At 43.7% G+C, this 16,682-nt stretch overlaps 1 protein-coding gene across 27 annotated transcripts in view; it reads right to left on the bottom strand.

The window, feature by feature from the left end:
• The window catches only part of DMD (dystrophin), a 1,239,454-nt gene that overhangs the window by 79,449 nt on the left and 1,143,323 nt on the right, over positions 1-16,682 (bottom strand). For 23 of the 27 annotated variants that reach the window (XM_066990426.1, XM_066990448.1, XM_066990428.1 and 20 more), the window contains one exon: positions 2,258-2,319. In XM_066990426.1, the coding sequence (XP_066846527.1) occupies positions 2,258-2,319 (62 nt within the window). Of the gene's footprint in view, positions 1-2,257; positions 2,320-8,456; positions 8,668-16,682 lie in introns of those variants that run through there. The other 4 variants (XM_066990444.1, XM_066990447.1, XM_066990446.1 and 1 more) reach the window with 3 other exon arrangements.

Raw genomic sequence — 16,682 nt, 5'->3', positions numbered from 1 at the left:
AAAATTTGGATCCTAATGTGGGGAAAAATAATAGGATCTAATGAGTATGCAATACAAAATCAACTTTAATAATATCTTTTCAGATAAAATATTACTGAACAGTCTGAAAAGACTTCAAACATCCCATTATTACCGTTTTGACCTGAGGCAAAGCAAAGCACTGAAAACACATCAAGGCTCCCATTCAAGACTAAACGGGTTATGCTTGTATTATGCAATTTATATGAGAGTTAGGCAATGATGAATATACCCCAATTCAAAAATAAAATAAAATGGTAGGTTATTCAGCAGCACTTTTATCAAAGCCTCACCCTATGTGGCAGTGCACAAAGAATCATTGTCTAATCTGTTTTGTACACATGTACAAACACCTAAGTTTACTAACAGAAACACATATTACACATCCTTTGCTGAAATCAATGTTGCTTCCATATTAATAAGGACTTGGTCCCAGCTCAAAAAATAGAAATAAAATTAGCCAGAAAAAGGACTGTCCTTCTGGACATTCATTTCTCCTGAAAACAAATGGATTTTAAAAGAAAAAATACAGAAATAAAATCTGCCTAAACATGTTCCTTCTTTATGCAGTAAGAAGGAAGGATGTCTTCAACTCTTGACATCCAGGTGATACTCACAGAGATAAAATCTCAGTTAAACTAAATGCAAACTGACTTCAACAGTCACACATCTTTTGAACTCTTGACCTGAACCCGCCAGGACACTTTTTTCCCCTCTGATAGAATTACCTCTTAACTTCTTAATATTCAAGAGTACTCGAGCTGAAATACCAGAAAGAAATCCCAGGAGAAAAGCAGTTTCAAGAGGATTCAGGTCTGACCAGCAACAGTATCAGAGACACCACTCCGTCTCTGGATCAAAGCAGGCTGCAGAGTCAGAGTGCGGTTCAATTAACAGGCAACTGTTTGAAGATCTACCCATATTAAAGAGATGTCTGCATGCACAATTACTATTTGTCCTGAATCCTCTAAACTACTCAGTTTCAGAGCAGAAATATAAAGGAAGCGAACAGGGCAATACGTTATAATTAAATGGCAAGTCAACACTTGTCTGCTTTTGCATTTTGTTAGCCTGAATTTATACATCTTATATCCCTTTTTGACATACAGAGCAGTCTTCTGGTTAATTTTTAAACAAATTGCTGCCACACTGCTAATACTATAAAGAAAAAAAAACCTTCACACTTTCATTCGATTTTATCATATCGCTTTTCTAAAATAGCTTGGGTATGCCTTTACTGCAGAGCAAGTTCCCTGAGTTAGCTTGAAATACATCAGTTTAGCTACTGAAAACAGTCTAATTATGCCAGCACAGAGTTTAGCAGGAGATAATTTAAGCTATATTTCACTATGGTAAATAAGCCTGCACTGAATGCTAGATTTGACTGTCCTAGTACTGAAGCTGGCTTGTTTAAAAGCTGGTTTATATATGTGTGCTATACGAATGTAACCTCCTTTATGAATACAGCATATTCATTGATAATTCTTCTAGAGAAATAGCTTTATTTTTATTATACCCTCCATTACTTATTAACATGACCATTAAAAGCAAACAGTTAGCTATTAAACGGTCTGCCAAGCAGCCTATACTAGAGCATAGATTGACCTATTGTATCTTATACATGTGCTTCTTTCTATTGCTAAAACCCAAAGCTGCTAAAAAAAAATTAAAAAGACAACAACAACAAAAAACAACGACAACAAAAAAACCACCAGAGAGGCGCACTGAAGTCATAATAAGCATGCAATTTGGGTATTCGAAATGACATCATGACAGCTGCCATGTGTTCCAAGTATTGAAAGTGCTTTAAAAATAAAGCAGTGGTAATGCAGTTTGGCAAATTGCTTCAATTGGCTTTCTACCATGCAAAAGCCAGCACTAACAGCAGCTTGGTTTGATTTTTCATCTGCCTTTTGTAAAATAGATTAGACAGTGAAAAGATACAGGATTTCTTCTTTTTTTTTCTTCTTAATTTCTGTCCCAGTCTTTCACTAAGTTTGCAACAATGCAACCAAATTACTTAGTAAATCCAATGTACACTCCAACCATGCTAATTGATATATTAATTTTTCCACTCCATGTTTGAAATAAGTTATTAGGCCTTTCTCTTGCAGAATATTTAACCTTGATAAAAGCACAGCCTCTCACGTCAATATAATTTTGTTTCACCACTCCTGGAAATTTTTATTGTAACAATGCATTTGATTGGGGAAAAAAACAACTGGTAGAAGTGTCTTACCTAAAGACTGGTAGAGCTCAGTCATTTTGGGATGATCCCAGCAGGTCGTTTGCGTCTCATGGCTACAATACAAAATATAAAGGTTAGTAAAATGGAATTTCTTTTTCCCTTGCACAGCATGTGATCCCAATTGCATATTGCAGTGCTGTGCCAGACCACCACCAGCAGCCCAAGTTCTTGCAGGAGGGAGCCTGAGCAGCAGCAGGATATCTTCGTTCAACACCAGCTGTCAACTTGGACCGCTGTACTTAGGCATGGGCTCAGGGAGCAAAATTAAAAGTGCTGTTAACATTACAAGGACTGTGAGTGTTCAGATACCACAGCATGTTGGGGAACTTGTAATCACACCAGTTCTTAAAGTCTTCTGTTCATACATATCATTCCCCAAACCAGAGGACAGATGTTTAAAAGGGCTTAAAGCATTTATGAAACTGCTGACTGGATGTTGAGATCTGGGGCATTTTTGACCCGTTGCACCCTATGTGCCCTTTCCGCTCTTGCCACATGTTACATCAGAGCCGGCCCACGTGCTGTGGCTGCAATCACCCATGGCAGTCCAAACATCTGCACCAAAACCCCCACCAGCTGGCACCGCTTCTCGGGCCACGTGCTGCACCCATGCACGGACGTCTCCTTCTCGGTACCACGCTGTCAGGCTGCTTGGTTCCCAGGCCCTCTCCTTGCCCTAGAGGTTCCTGTGAAGTCTGGGGAGGCAGAGCTGTTGGGAAGCCAGGGAGAGCCCAAAACAGGGTTATGAATCCCGGCCCTCTGACTAGAATGCAAATGGGACGATCTCTGCATGGAAGCTCACGGTCTCCAGCTTTGCAACACAGCGCGTTGCCAAGACACGCAGCGTGAGAAAGCCAACTACACGAAGTGCTAGTGAGTGTAATAGCAACTCATGTCTCCTAAGGCTACGCATTTTAAGGCTTTTTTTTTTTAATGACAGCATAGTTAATGTGACCGTGCATCCACCAATGCGGAAAACTTGAAAGAAAATTCTCCTTATCCATCCTATAGCCAATGAAGTCTTGGTCACACAGAATTCAGCCCCACTGAAAGACAACCACGAGTACTCTTAAAACTATTCTGAAAAGCACATACAGTTGCTAGCAATCGCATTTCCAATGCCTGTACTTAAAAAGCAGGCATCCTGGGTCCAGCACACACACATCATTTGGAAGAAAACACACAGAAGAGCGGGGTTTGATCCACAGTGTTTTGGAGTTACTGGAGCACACACCTTTCAGCTCCAAGACAATGAATCACAACCCAGCAAGCAAGCTGAATGCCCTTGTATACCAAACTGTGCACTGGAAAGCTGATGTAATGATGTTATTTTAGAGAGCAAACTGTCCTTGAGCTCTTTTTTGGGGCAGTGATGTTCCAAAGTGCACCTCTACAGGCATACCCTAGGCTAAGATGGGATGCAGATCTCAACCAAACACTTCAACACCACCACTACTCAAGGGAAAAATAAATTTGCAAGATGTTTTCTTAGCAGGATTTCATTTTGGTCTTAGAAGACAGGCTATTTAATCGATCCACGTGAACACTTGACTGGTCCAGTAATGTCTATTCAGTATGTAATATTCCCACATTTTGCTCTGTAACTGCACAAAAGAATGAAAGGGCTCACAAGCAATAAGCATAAGGAAAAATGCAGGCATAGCACTGCCTGAGCTGAGCACAAGCTTTTTAAACAAGCCTCGTCTCATCAGCCTCAGCATCCCCTCCCCTTCCTAATTCCTGTGGTGGCTGAAGGTGGTGAGAGAGGCAGGAGGACGGCTGAGCTGCAGCCGCGGTCCTGTTTGCTCCGGTAAAAAATGAGAGCTGAGAAGGGAGGGGGCTGCAATTGCACTCAGCAATGTGAGCTCACCCTGTTTTCTAACCATGGACATGGGGTAGCCTGAAGAGAAAACCCATGGATCCAAGACAACTGTGCCCCAGCTCCCAAATTTGCCACCGTATTTGGTACAGGGAGGCTCTGCAGCACCAGCAGCTTTTGGCTTAGCTTGGTATAGTTAAAGTGTATTTCTGAAGACAAAAAGGAACAGTTTCCATTATACATTGAGTCCCCCAGAAACTTGGCTTCCATAGGCTTGTGCTTATACAATAGCAGCCCAAAGGAAAAGAGCAAGGGAACACATTCGCTGCCAAATAACTCCGTACAGACAGAGATCTCACGGTTCAGGTAAGCGGACTGCAGAAGCACATAAACATGCAGAGCCACGGACCTGTGACTGCAGTTTGTTAGCGCCCACTGTTAGTTCCAGATCAGTAGCTCCCGAGGCATGAGCCTGACAGCCTCGGCTTGCCTCCCGACGGGCAGGTAGCCCCAGATGGGGGCTATTACAGAACAAAACTCCGGCACTGCAAACAAGCGCGTTCCTCAGGCTGGGAGCTGGGGCTGACGGTGGGGAAACAGCTCAGGAATTTGGGTGATGATGGTTTTCTACACCTCTTTATTATCTCAGATGCCATGTGTGCAAGTACTTCTCAGATACCTGAATAGCAAGTGTATCCTTGGCTTCTGTGCCAAATCATGTAGCAAAGACATGGAGGAGAGAAAGAGCTCGCGCACGCAGTTACAAGAAAGCTCTGAAACTCATCTGCCTAATTTTTCCAGTGAATTCAGTTTGGCAGCCCCAGATTGTTCAGTGGATAAACAAGACCACTTGGGGTTCCATAGCTGTTAGTCCGGGAGCTTTCAAAGGCACTGATTCCCATTAAAATATTTTAAAGCCACCAGGTATCTGGCCAAGATGTATCTATATAGGACTCTGGCATCTCACGCCTGTGCTGGATAGAAGAGCAAAAGAATCGTTTTAGATGCAGAAAACTATTATGGTTAATCACTCATCAACATTACCTGGACGAGTATTTTATTGGTATTTTTATGGTAAGCCTAAATCACCAGATACTGGTGAATTCAGTGTGAATGGTTTAAGCTTATGGCACTTAATCTTCCTGAAAAGCCCGATGAAATAACTGATTTTCCTGAGATCTTGTAAATAAAATTTCCCTTACAAAGAAACATTGGACTTCAATCGTTGTGTATTTTTGCTATCGGTTACCCCACACCACCACACAGCGTGCCCTTACCTCACGACTACCCGGAGCACTTCACCCGGATGCACGCTTTGCAAGGAGCGGTTTCACTCGCTTCACCTACAAGTCGCTAGGGCTGAACTCGCGGGGTGGGTACACTTCCCCTCTGCTCCCTCCCTTCGCTTTGTCTGCAAATTCAGGGGCAGCGTACAGGAAAATACTCCTTTCCGCGGGGTGCACCTGCCAGACGGTGCAGGCCCCAGCTCCGGCCTCTGCCCGCGAAGCATGGACTCAGAAGCCACCTGGCTTGGTCGGTGGGCTCGCAGTGGGACCCCAGCAATCCTGCCCTGCAGGAGACCCGGGCCGTGGAGCTGTCCTGACACCTTCTGCCCCACCAGGCTGCGTTCTGGGGGAGGCTGACCCTCGGTGGTTGTGCTCAGGCGGAGGCAGGGAGGCTGCAGCTCCTTCGCTCCGGCCGACAGCCGCTCGCTGCTGGCCTCTCAGCCGAGCGCTCCCCACACCCGAGGTTATCGGCCACGCTGCGTGCCAAGAAACGTTAGGCTCCGTCGAGGCTGCTCTTCCCAAGCCCCTCCGCCATTTCCAAAGGGCATTTAATGGTGAGCCTCGGGGCCGGGCGGGGGAAGCCCTGCGTGCCTGCCCGCGCTGCGAGCACCGTCTGTAGGGAAGTGCCAGCTCAGCAGTTTCCAGCAGCCTCAACCACGCTTGGGAACGCTGTAGCATCCTTAATAGAGCTGCAGCAAAACGCCTGCCAGAGTTTCAAACTCCAGTGAACAAGGCCCCTCTACAGCCAGCAAGGCAGATGGACAGGGGAAGTGCAGCGAGAGCCCTCCTGACCAGCAGCAGTTGAAGCCGGGTATGAGTATGTGCCCAAAGAAGGGCTCAAGATGCTTTTCCAAAGAACTAACACAAAAAGACATCAGTGCACATGTGCAGTACTTTTGCAATACTGCACACACTCAGAGGATACGTTCTCCACTTCGTCTCCTCATTCCAGTCACCTAAATTAATCACTATCTTTCAAATCACAGAGATTTTGCAACAAATACAAATCTAAGTGGGCTCATGTGGCTTGTTTTCCTCTTTCTCACCTGACTTAAGCTGCAAAGGTGGAAAGAAAATGAAAAGCAGGCCCCAAAAGGAGAAGAACAGCAATGGTTACTGGTGACACCTAGGTGCTGGTGTGACTGGCACACTAAACCCACCGATAATTCAGAGGGATGAAAGCAAAGTCGTCACCTAATACATCCTTTGGGAACTGCAGGACCACTTCATTAAAGGATGATTATATTATATTAGCAAGGATAATTTTTATGTGGGCAATTCTGTCACACCATGCCAGTGCAAACTCCTCTGTTCTTGCCAAAAGCACAGAGATTTGTCTCTCATCATTGTCAGGAGAGCTAATAACACACGGGATTGAAAACCTGAAATCAGGAGATGATATTCTAAGTGACATGCTAACTGAATTACAGTTCCCTTGTTACAACTTGATCAGTTTGGACAAAATAGTTATTTTCTCTTCCCTCATTTTACATTACATTTGAGCAACACCAGCAGCACGAGGAGCGGGGAACAATCCCCCTCAGCCCAGTACTGAAATGCTCCTGCACAGGTCGTGCTGAAACCTTCGCAGACCTTTTTGACTGCTCTTGTTCACATTCCTTCTCCTATTACTATTATTATTTTATAGTAATACATATGATTCAGGTTTTCGTGTTTATTCACTGCTAAGCTCCAGAGTCTAGAACTTTTGACTGCAACCTCACAGTCCTTTTTAAGCTGCTCTTCACCTCTGATACCGGAGCACATTCTGCAGTGCTTTTCCCCCCTCACACATTATTTGAAAATGCAACATGAACTAGATGTGCAAGTGCACAGATGTGCATAGAATAAGAAATTCCATCAGGTGGCAATAAATAGATAGTTACACACACTTAATAACAAGCTGAAATTAAAGTATTATTTTACAAAGCACTGAATTGATTCGCTTTCAGTCAACACAATTTATAATGCCTCTCACCTTTTGGCTTTAAGATCAGTAAAAGGTTATTACAACCACCTCATGACTGCTGTCAAAAAGCCAAAACAAACACGATACAGTTGCTTGGCTGTTCCTAAACTAACATAAATGCAATTCAAAGCGCTTGTACGCAGAGATGCTACCACTCATTTAAAATTAAAACTGCTTTCAGCAGTAGATGACAGTGATTGCACAGAAGACTTAATAGTTGTCTTAATACAGCGTTTCATTAATTCCCAGGGTAAAACACGTTGCTGCTACTGAAAGTATTAACGGCGTGAGAAGGTGGCACTCCTTTGTGCCTTACAAAGGACTACTGTTTTCATCCATAAACCCGGAGCCTACCGATCTGCGCACGGAGATTATTCCTGCTTAAGCCAAGGATCAGCGTCTTTTCGGCAGGAATTTGACTGCAGCATGTTTTATTGGCTTTTGCCAGATTTATCTCCCTGCTGAAGGGAGGCACCGAGACATATTTAAGTTTCTTGCTGATACTGGAAATGAATAGGAGAAGGGCAAATATCAACTGCCAAGTACTGAATAGTAACTTTTTTTTCCCCGGTGATGTTAAACATTTATTTTGTGCGCTCCGTCGCGGGCAAAGATTACCGCTCAGCCGCTGGGGCCGGCCGAGCCTGCCCCTCCAGCTGCTGCCTGCCCGCTGCCTATTTGCTTTTCAAAGCCTCCCCGCTCCTGCCAAAGCCATTTCACGGCGGGCTCCTGGCTCACCCCGGCTCGGACAACCAACTCCTCAGCCTTAGGAGATCGCAGCCCCCACGCTTCCCCAGACCAACCCCGCTCCCAGTCTGGGACCCCCCCCCCAGCTGCTGCATTTGTAAGCATCTGCCCAAAGTTGCCTCCTGCAGCAAGTCACGAAATCCCCCGCGTGCCGCGCAGGTAGCGCTGCACAGCCCCGGGGCGCCCCCCGGAGCCCCCCGCCGCCGCCCCACCGTGCCCGTGCCCGGCTGGGGGGGGCTCCGCGCTGCCCCCCGTAGCGGAGCACCCCGGCGGCGCGCCCGCTCCCCGCCGCGCCTCCTCCGGGGCCGCTCGCCCGCCTCGCCCCCGCAGCCCCGCCGGCACCTGCCGCCTCGCCCCGCTCCTCCTCACCCTCTGCGCTGCTCCCTCATGGCGGCAGCTGCTCGCCGGAGCCACCAACAGCGCGGCCGCACGGCCCCGCCGCCCAGCACCACTGCGGCCGCCCCGCCGCCGGCCGGGAGGGAGGGAGGGAGGGAGGCAAAGAGAGGGCGGCGCTCGCCGTGCCGTGCCGTGCCGTGCCGAGCCGTCTTGTGCCGTGCTCTGCCCCACCGTGCCGAGCCGAGCCGAGCCGAGCCGCCCCGGCCCGCCCCCGGCGCTGTGTGGGCTGCTGCTTCCCGCCGCAGGGAGGGGGCTGGCTGCCGCTGGGCGGGCCTCGGCGGGCGGCTGGGGGGGAAAGGGTAGAAGCGTTAGGGTTGGGTCGGACCTGCGAGATCGTCTGGGCTAAACGTCCCCCTACCACGAGTACCCCCCATTAAACCATACCCCTAAAATCTGCCCCAGATTGGAAAGGGGGCTTGGCGTGGATGTCGTGGCGCAGCTGATGGCCACCGCGGTGCCAAGCGGTGCGTTTGTGGGTGACGCCGGGGAATTCCTCTCCCGGGACCCAGACTGCCACCCCGGGCACCCCTCTGGCCCAGCTGGGCCCGGCCGAGCACTGGGTATGTAGGTACATGCCAAGGATCTCCTCACAGCACTGCATTTCACGCCGGCACAGCCAGTCTCTCGCCCACCTGGGCGCCCATCTTGCCATCCTTCCTTCGTGAAAGCAATGCTGGGGGAGACCCAGCTCCTTCATGCAGCTGGGTATTTTTCCCAGGCTTGCAGACCTTCCTTTGTGGTAAAGGTGTCCCAAAAAGCAACTTTCAAACCTACAAAAAATCCCTATTTTTACACTGGGAAGACGTAGGCCTGGATGCACAGAAAACTCATTTCACCCGTGGTTTCTATACCATATCGACATCCTTGGACTGCTTTCCAAATGTATAATGTCAGTAAGCACACGACTTGGTGGTTTCTATCCTAAATATTAGGCTATCGGGGGCTGTCTCTAAGGCCCGAGGTATCTGGATAACCTGCTTTTAGGGAAAATCCCATCAAGCAGTTCAGGGGAAGCCCGTATGCTCTTTCCTAGAAACATTACAAGAGCAGGATGCCCAAGGTTCAACCCCTCCAACTGCCCAAGGCAACTGTGAAACCTAAGGGAGTGAAATGTAAATTTCTCATCGTTTCTATACACCCTGATTTGTTTCAAAAGGTCTAAGCCACACTTTTCATTCATCTCACATCCGCAATGCTGCTGCAACAAGGAAAGACAAAGAGGATTCATCTCTGCGTGGACAGACAGAGCGCCACGTTAAAGCTTACTGGGCCCTGTGAGAAATTCCCCGTGTACTTCAGTGGGTCGTGTATTGGATCAAAAGTTACATTAGATATATTAGCTTTGAGGTGAGTGAACCAGCCGAAGGCTGTCAGTTGTTTCAAATCAACAACCGCATTTTTGCCCGTCTTCTGCTAAGTTTTAAGAAGCGAGGGATCTCTAAGTCTTTAAAATACGATTTTTAGCACATTGACTGGGAGGGACTTCACGATCCATTACACTGAGAGAAGAGCAGCCTGCTTAATGCAGCAGGGCTAGCCGTGGCTGGGAGCCTGCAGTTTCACAGAAGAAGCATTTTGCTTTCTTTCAAGAAATATCTTGTCCTCATCCTCCGATACACATTCTTTCAGTTTTCTACTTTTCTGGAGTTTCCTGGTCTTCCTTAACAGGAGCTTGCTGCTGTTACCACGTTTGTCTTCTTTCCCATACAATAGTGCCAAGTAATAAGAATTTAAAAACCAGTCTGAAATTCTCATACTTTGCATAATCTTCCTTCTCCTTGAGTTACAAATAAGGTATTGTATTCAATTAGACTCACAGCAGGTGAAAACCCCAATTAGTGAATCCATTTTCTTGGCTTTTTTTCTCTACCTTACACCCACACACCACTTTTTTTTTTTTTTTTTTAACAATAAAGGGGAACTCTGAGTCATTCCTCAATTGAAAAGCAAATTAACCCTTTGATCTCCCAAATCAAACTATTACCCACTCAAGAACATCTGGGGGAAAACATGAATGTTGAAAGATTAAAGGATTAAGGCCTATTGACTTTATAATTTGATTTTATATATAAAAAAAACAACACCAGTTTAATGTAGTTCTGATTGCTCTCTCTAAATCCACAAGAGCTTTTTAGTAATTCTGATTGACCTCAAAATTATACTTTTGCTTTATAATGTAAGCAAGTAATACCACTCTTATTCCAAATTAGTTTTAAACTACTCATAATTTATTATAAAAATATATTTTGTTTGCAGTGTAAATGATTACTGTCTTGGGATTTTTAACTGAAGCAAATCTATATGCCGTACTTAATTTTAAGCCATTTATCTGATAAAAACCAGACTTCTTCCTGTAGAAAATAAAACAGGATTACAGGGTAAGCAGAATTTTAATTCCCTGTGGTACTTTTCTTATCCAAGGACTATTCAGTCAATTTGGACACCTACACAGAGACCTTAATCAGAAGGAGAACAGTTTGTATTTCTTACACTGTAGGCTTGTGCCGGACTGTATCTGATCAAGGTGTCTGTCTCTTCAACATTTACCAACACCGGGCACTTAAGGGGAAATTGCAGCCCCTTAATAAAGGAAGGGTAATCTGCTTTCGGTGGAGTTGCCTTCTTAATAATTAGAGACTGGCTTAGTACCCCAAAACTCAGGAAAAGAAAAGATGAAATGGATTTTCAGGTAGTGTGACTGCACTGCTTGCTGCCCAAATGTTCATGGAACCTGTACATTCAAGAGTTCTCATTTTCCAAACCTAATACGTTATTTTCAGAATTCTGTCACTTTTCTATAAGGAAAGAGCCACAGATATGCAAACTTTAAAAATTACGATATGAACATAAAACAACTGATTCTCAAATAGTATTGCTTGAGTATAAATCTGCACAGGTTTTATGAGGGAGATCAGCATCAGCACCCCATGTTACAGACAGATAAGGAAACCTGAACACAGAAATGGGTAGGGACTCGCCTAAAAGCACGTAGGAGGGCAGACCTAAGTTTGCTTGTAAGATTAGCACTTAATTTCTTTAGTTTTTCTGTTACTGAAAGTAAAGATACAGCATTTTCCTATCAACTAAGTGTTTTTTTTGTGTTTTTTTTTTGTTTGTTTGTTTTGTTTTGTTTTTTTTCTCTGTTTCTGTGAAGCGTGTAGTGCTCCTTGTAAGCATGGCTTTACTATTTCTCAGTTATCTGGGCACTGGATTAGCAAGCGCTTGCCTTGCATATAAGAAGACATTGTGGTGCCCTGTGTCGGGCTGGCTAATCCGCTATGCTGTTTGAGCCTATTTTCTTTTTCTTGGTATAAATAAATACGAAGAATCACTTGGGATGGCACAATGACACTTTTCTGGATCATCTGTCTTAAATATGCTCCAAGGGCTGACACCTCCAGGATTTCTTCTGTGTTTGTTGATAGCCCTCTCAGACAAGCCAAGAAGAGAAGACTGGTTTGGATGATGCTTTTTTTTTTTTTTTCCTGTTCACACATTACCACTGCAAGTACACTAAAACACTGTAAATACGATGAAGAAAATAGTTTTGAAATTCTACATTCATTTTCCCCAAAGCTGCACTGTAAATTAAACACTTGGTAAAACATGCGTTGCTATGTATAGTTATAATCAGTTATTTGCACCGTGGGAGGGCTGAGGAGGGAGCATGCCACTTCCCATTCGGAGGGAAACCCAGTTTGTGTCCTGCATGAAGGGAGATGAGTAAGTGCTTCTTCTTAGACAGGGATCGTCCTTCACACCGTAAGGCAGCCGTGTTCTTCTGAGGCGTTCTTGCATCAGAGTAGGAAAAATGTGTATTTTTTAAAAATAAAACTATTTCTGTAGTAAATGTTGCAGAGCTTGCAGCAATTTAATGCACAGTATGGAAAGTATCGTTACACAGCATGTGTAACAGGAGGATGTGTATCCCTGCCGAATACACAATGGCACAAGCTCTGCCTTCCTTTACAAACCTCCTTTGGGCTATGCCTGCTTTTACTGTAGTAAAGACACCAGATTAAACAGAAGTCCTAGCTACTCTGCAAGATGAGCATCACAGAGCCTTAGGAGCAGTGTGTGTGTGCCTTTTGTCGTGCCACACTGCGTGCTGTTAATAGAAGATGAATGATAGGATGCCTGTCATTTTAGGTTTATTAAATATATGTATGAATTTCATCCTGTTAAAATCTTGGACAGGCTAACTGGGAGAAGGTAAAATTCTTAGCTGAAAGTGGCAATGCAGACAGCCAGCAGTAGCAGAGCGTTTATTCAGCTCACTGCCAGGTGTATGATCCTAACTGAGGTGCAGATTGCAAGACTTCCAGTCCGGAGAGCAAATAAGGTTACATGCACCACTGGATGCAGTGGATAGCACATCCCAGTTCCACCAGTGCTATGAGCTCTGCAGGTAAGCACCTGGAAATACCAAAAGCTCTTCTCTCCCTCCCATGCCAAACCACATAAAGTAAAGAAAATTAAGAATGGAATAACCCCTGCTCTTCTGGGATGGAGATGAACTGGGGTTTGGGTAGTCAAAAGACTGGGAAGATCAAGAAGCAAAATGCTGGCAAAACGATAGATAAATAAAAATATTAAAAATAAAACAACCACCCTGCAGTAAGGCTTCTGGAAAGCTAACCAAAAAAAGAGCCTATAAAAAAAGACTTAAACTCTCTCAGCAGCAAAAAACTTATGCCAAGCAAAACTGCATGCTAATCTTGACAATCTACAAATAAGACTTGAAAAATAGTAATTATACATCATAAGTTCTTGGTTGGAGGAATCTGTATTGGCAAAACGAATGGCTATCATTTCAGTGAGTGAGGTTGTGAAAAAGTGCAGACTAATAAGGATAAATTAAACAAAACAATGAAGGCAAACTCTATTTCTTACTTTCCTTTGCGTTCCCAGTTAGAAATAAATGACTGTTTTGCCTCCTGGGGGATTAAAATAAGCAGGATTTCATAAACTCTCTTGCTCACTGAGTCTCTTTTCACCTCCAAATCTTACTTTCTGTGCATAAAATTATGTTGCAAACACAGGAGCTGGCTTCCCAGATCATGAACTTCTCTGCTGTTTCCCATCAATATACAGGTCTCAAGCGCAAGAAACTCCATCTTGCAGGCCTCCTTCACTCAGAGACCCCAAAATGTGATGCTAGCTACAGATCACCGTGCATTCCTGGTGGTGGAGGCCACTTGCAAGCAGCTCTCTCTTCCAAAGCCTTCCACACACAGTAAAGGAGAAGCATGCATTCCCTTTTCACTAATCTACTTTTTGTTTGCATCCCATGAAATATGTATTATTGACACTCTCATCAGGTCTGTTTTTATGACTAAAACCATACAAACAGAAATTTTTTTCCTTCATTCACGACATTTTTTCCAAAAGAGCTCTGTGCAAATATTATCTTGAGGAGAAAATACTCATTTTGCCAAAAAAAAAGCCACCTAGATCACACTAGGAGATTACATGTCAGGATATTCCACTGGTAAGACTACAGTTAAGTATTCAAAGAAGAGGACAATGGAAATCTATTGCATTTGATAACAGCTACAAGCAGGCAAGTTTCCAGTCAGACCACTAACCAAGCAAACTTTGCATCTTTGAGTTACTGCGTCCATTTTTTGTGTCTGTGTTTTAGCAATGGGTCCCTTGCAGTGTTCTTACAGAATTTTAACTTCTGTTGCTTTAAAATATACTTTAAACCTGACATAGCTACCATATTGTTTCTTCAATGATTATAATATACATAATATTTTAATATATTATTCTAACAAAAAGGGTCCCTGACTATTTTTATGTACACACTAAGCTCATCATCTTCCCAAGCATGACCCTAGCAGGTATGAGAAGGCCAAGGGCTCTTCCTTACCTTTTCCTAGACTGGGCCACACAGAATCCCAATGTGAGAAAGAGAGAGCTCTCCCTCCCCAGTAAATCAAACTTGGTTTGATTTAGTCTCCAAACTGGAGAGGCTTCAGCTTCTTTGCTATGCTGTCTCTCAGTACCTTTGGCGAGAAAAGCTTACCCTTCCTGCATAGCACAACTGCTTTGCTCTCTCTTCCTAAATGTCCAACATAGGGGTTCAGAAATCAGGGGAAAGCATAGCTCTGCACGTGGGGGAAAAGAAAAAAAAAAAAAAACACCTACAGAAGCTGATGGCAGGAGGCAGCAGCTCCACCTAACAAGCCTCACCAGTAAATCTGTCCAGACTAACTCCTTCATCTGATCCAGGTGATGTTTCTCAGGGTTTATTTGCATAGAAATGCAGTTTCAGGTTAAGGTTGTGCAACTATTCACAGATTGAGGTCAGACTTCACAACAACAAGAGAAGTAAAAGCCTCTCATTCGACTTTTCTGAAATAAAAACTTTTAAAGTTCTTTCCAAAACAATAATCTATGACAAAATGTACTTCTTTCTATTTAATTCTGTTTGACTACAACATGAAGCAATCGTTCACACAGTCCTGACAGCGTGTGCTGTCTGTAATGGCAAGTAGCAATAGTCTCATCTTGTCCATGCCAAAGAGTGAAAATTAATGTTTATATATACATTCATTTGAAACAAGTGTAGACATACAGATATCTACATCAGCAAGTGTTTCCAGAGACAGATGAATCAGTATCATCTACCATGGAGACAAATCCTAGGTCACGGATATTAGTTTATCCTAATGGAATCTAAATTTAAGTTAGCACTCAAATACTGCGGTAAAGACAGATATAGAGGAATTTTCAGGGATGATAAAAAAATATTTCATAGAGTCATAGAACGGCTTGGGTCGGAAGGGATCTTAAAGATCATCTAGTTCCAGCCTCTCTGCCATGGGGTGGTTCCTTATTTCTTAGTTAGGTGTAAGAAAAGAATTTCGTTCAAGTCTCCTGTGGCAAGTTCAAGCATTTACACTTTGGAACATACTTCACATCATTCCAGATGGCTTCTGCTCCATTTATTTACTTAACTATAATTTGGTTCTTTCTAACTACGTAGTCCTCACAGCTCTTGAATGTAGGCATCTTTGTGTAGCTCCTTCTGTATCCAGCACACTAGTTTGCTGTTAATTCTGGAAACAATCCTGTGGAAGTTAGCTGATGAGAGAAAAAAAGTCTTGCTAGACTGTATTTCACAGTTTAAACTTGATGTTTAAGTCTAATAATGGGAATGCATTTGATAAAACTCAATCTCTGGGTATACTTTCATTATTTTCTGACTTTGAATTCAGCCAAACCTCTCACAGTACATTTCAACAAGGCTTCCCTTAACTTGCAATTCTAACAGCATGCCTTCACTCCACTCACTGATCTCTGTTATCGAAGAAAATGGAGACTGTTGGTGAACAAATAAGCCTGCAGAGGAAGATTCAAAAGATGGCAAAGCAGCCAGATTAGCCATGGAAAAAACTTGCAGTGAGAATCAGAGATGCCTTGTCTACCCAAGTCAAAGAGCCTTGACACAGGAACACAGATGACTTTTGGGACCTACCATAATCCACTGTCAAATCAAGGACAATGGTGGAGCTCAAAATCAGCCAAAATACATTTCCTCTTTCTGTACTGAACATTCATCCACACTGAACCAACCAACCAAATTAGTAATGTGGATTTGGAACTTATTTTCACCTTTAAGAAACAAAAGTGCCTCTAAATCCTGAACATTCCATACAACCCTAAAATATTAGGGAGTTAAACCATGTTTATGCTCCACATTAACATTCTTAGACCCCCGTGGCTACAATCTACCATCTTTGAACATATTATCAGAAATGTCACCCTACCTACAATTCCACCACATCAATATCTTCTGCTTTTTCTAAAATAGTCTAGACTTAAATAAAAAATTCTTATTGCCAGGCCTAAGTGGAGTAACCCATCTTTACCATCTTCCTTGCCACCTGATACACAATTCCAGAATATATTAAAAGTTCAGACTACCTAACTTATCTGTCAGAAACATCACAACACAGTTTTTGTTAACTCCCTCTCAAGAAAAAAGAAAAAAAAAGTATTAAATTCAATCAAGATTTCTCCATATCTATATATGCCAAGCATTCACAGGATCCAGACCATTGTGTATTTCATACTGTCCACTTGGACTACTACCATCTTTTATGCTGACATAAATTTACCAGGCTTAGATAACACTACCGACTGTGTAGAAAATGATTTTCTCAATGTTCTTAATGTTAGAAAGAAGGC

This window comes from Anser cygnoides, chromosome 1, assembly GCF_040182565.1.
Source record: "Anser cygnoides isolate HZ-2024a breed goose chromosome 1, Taihu_goose_T2T_genome, whole genome shotgun sequence".
NCBI classification, from domain to species: domain Eukaryota; kingdom Metazoa; phylum Chordata; class Aves; order Anseriformes; family Anatidae; genus Anser; species Anser cygnoides.
The sequence above is the reverse complement of the archived record's forward strand: the minus strand, read 5'-3'. Positions and strand labels throughout refer to the sequence as shown.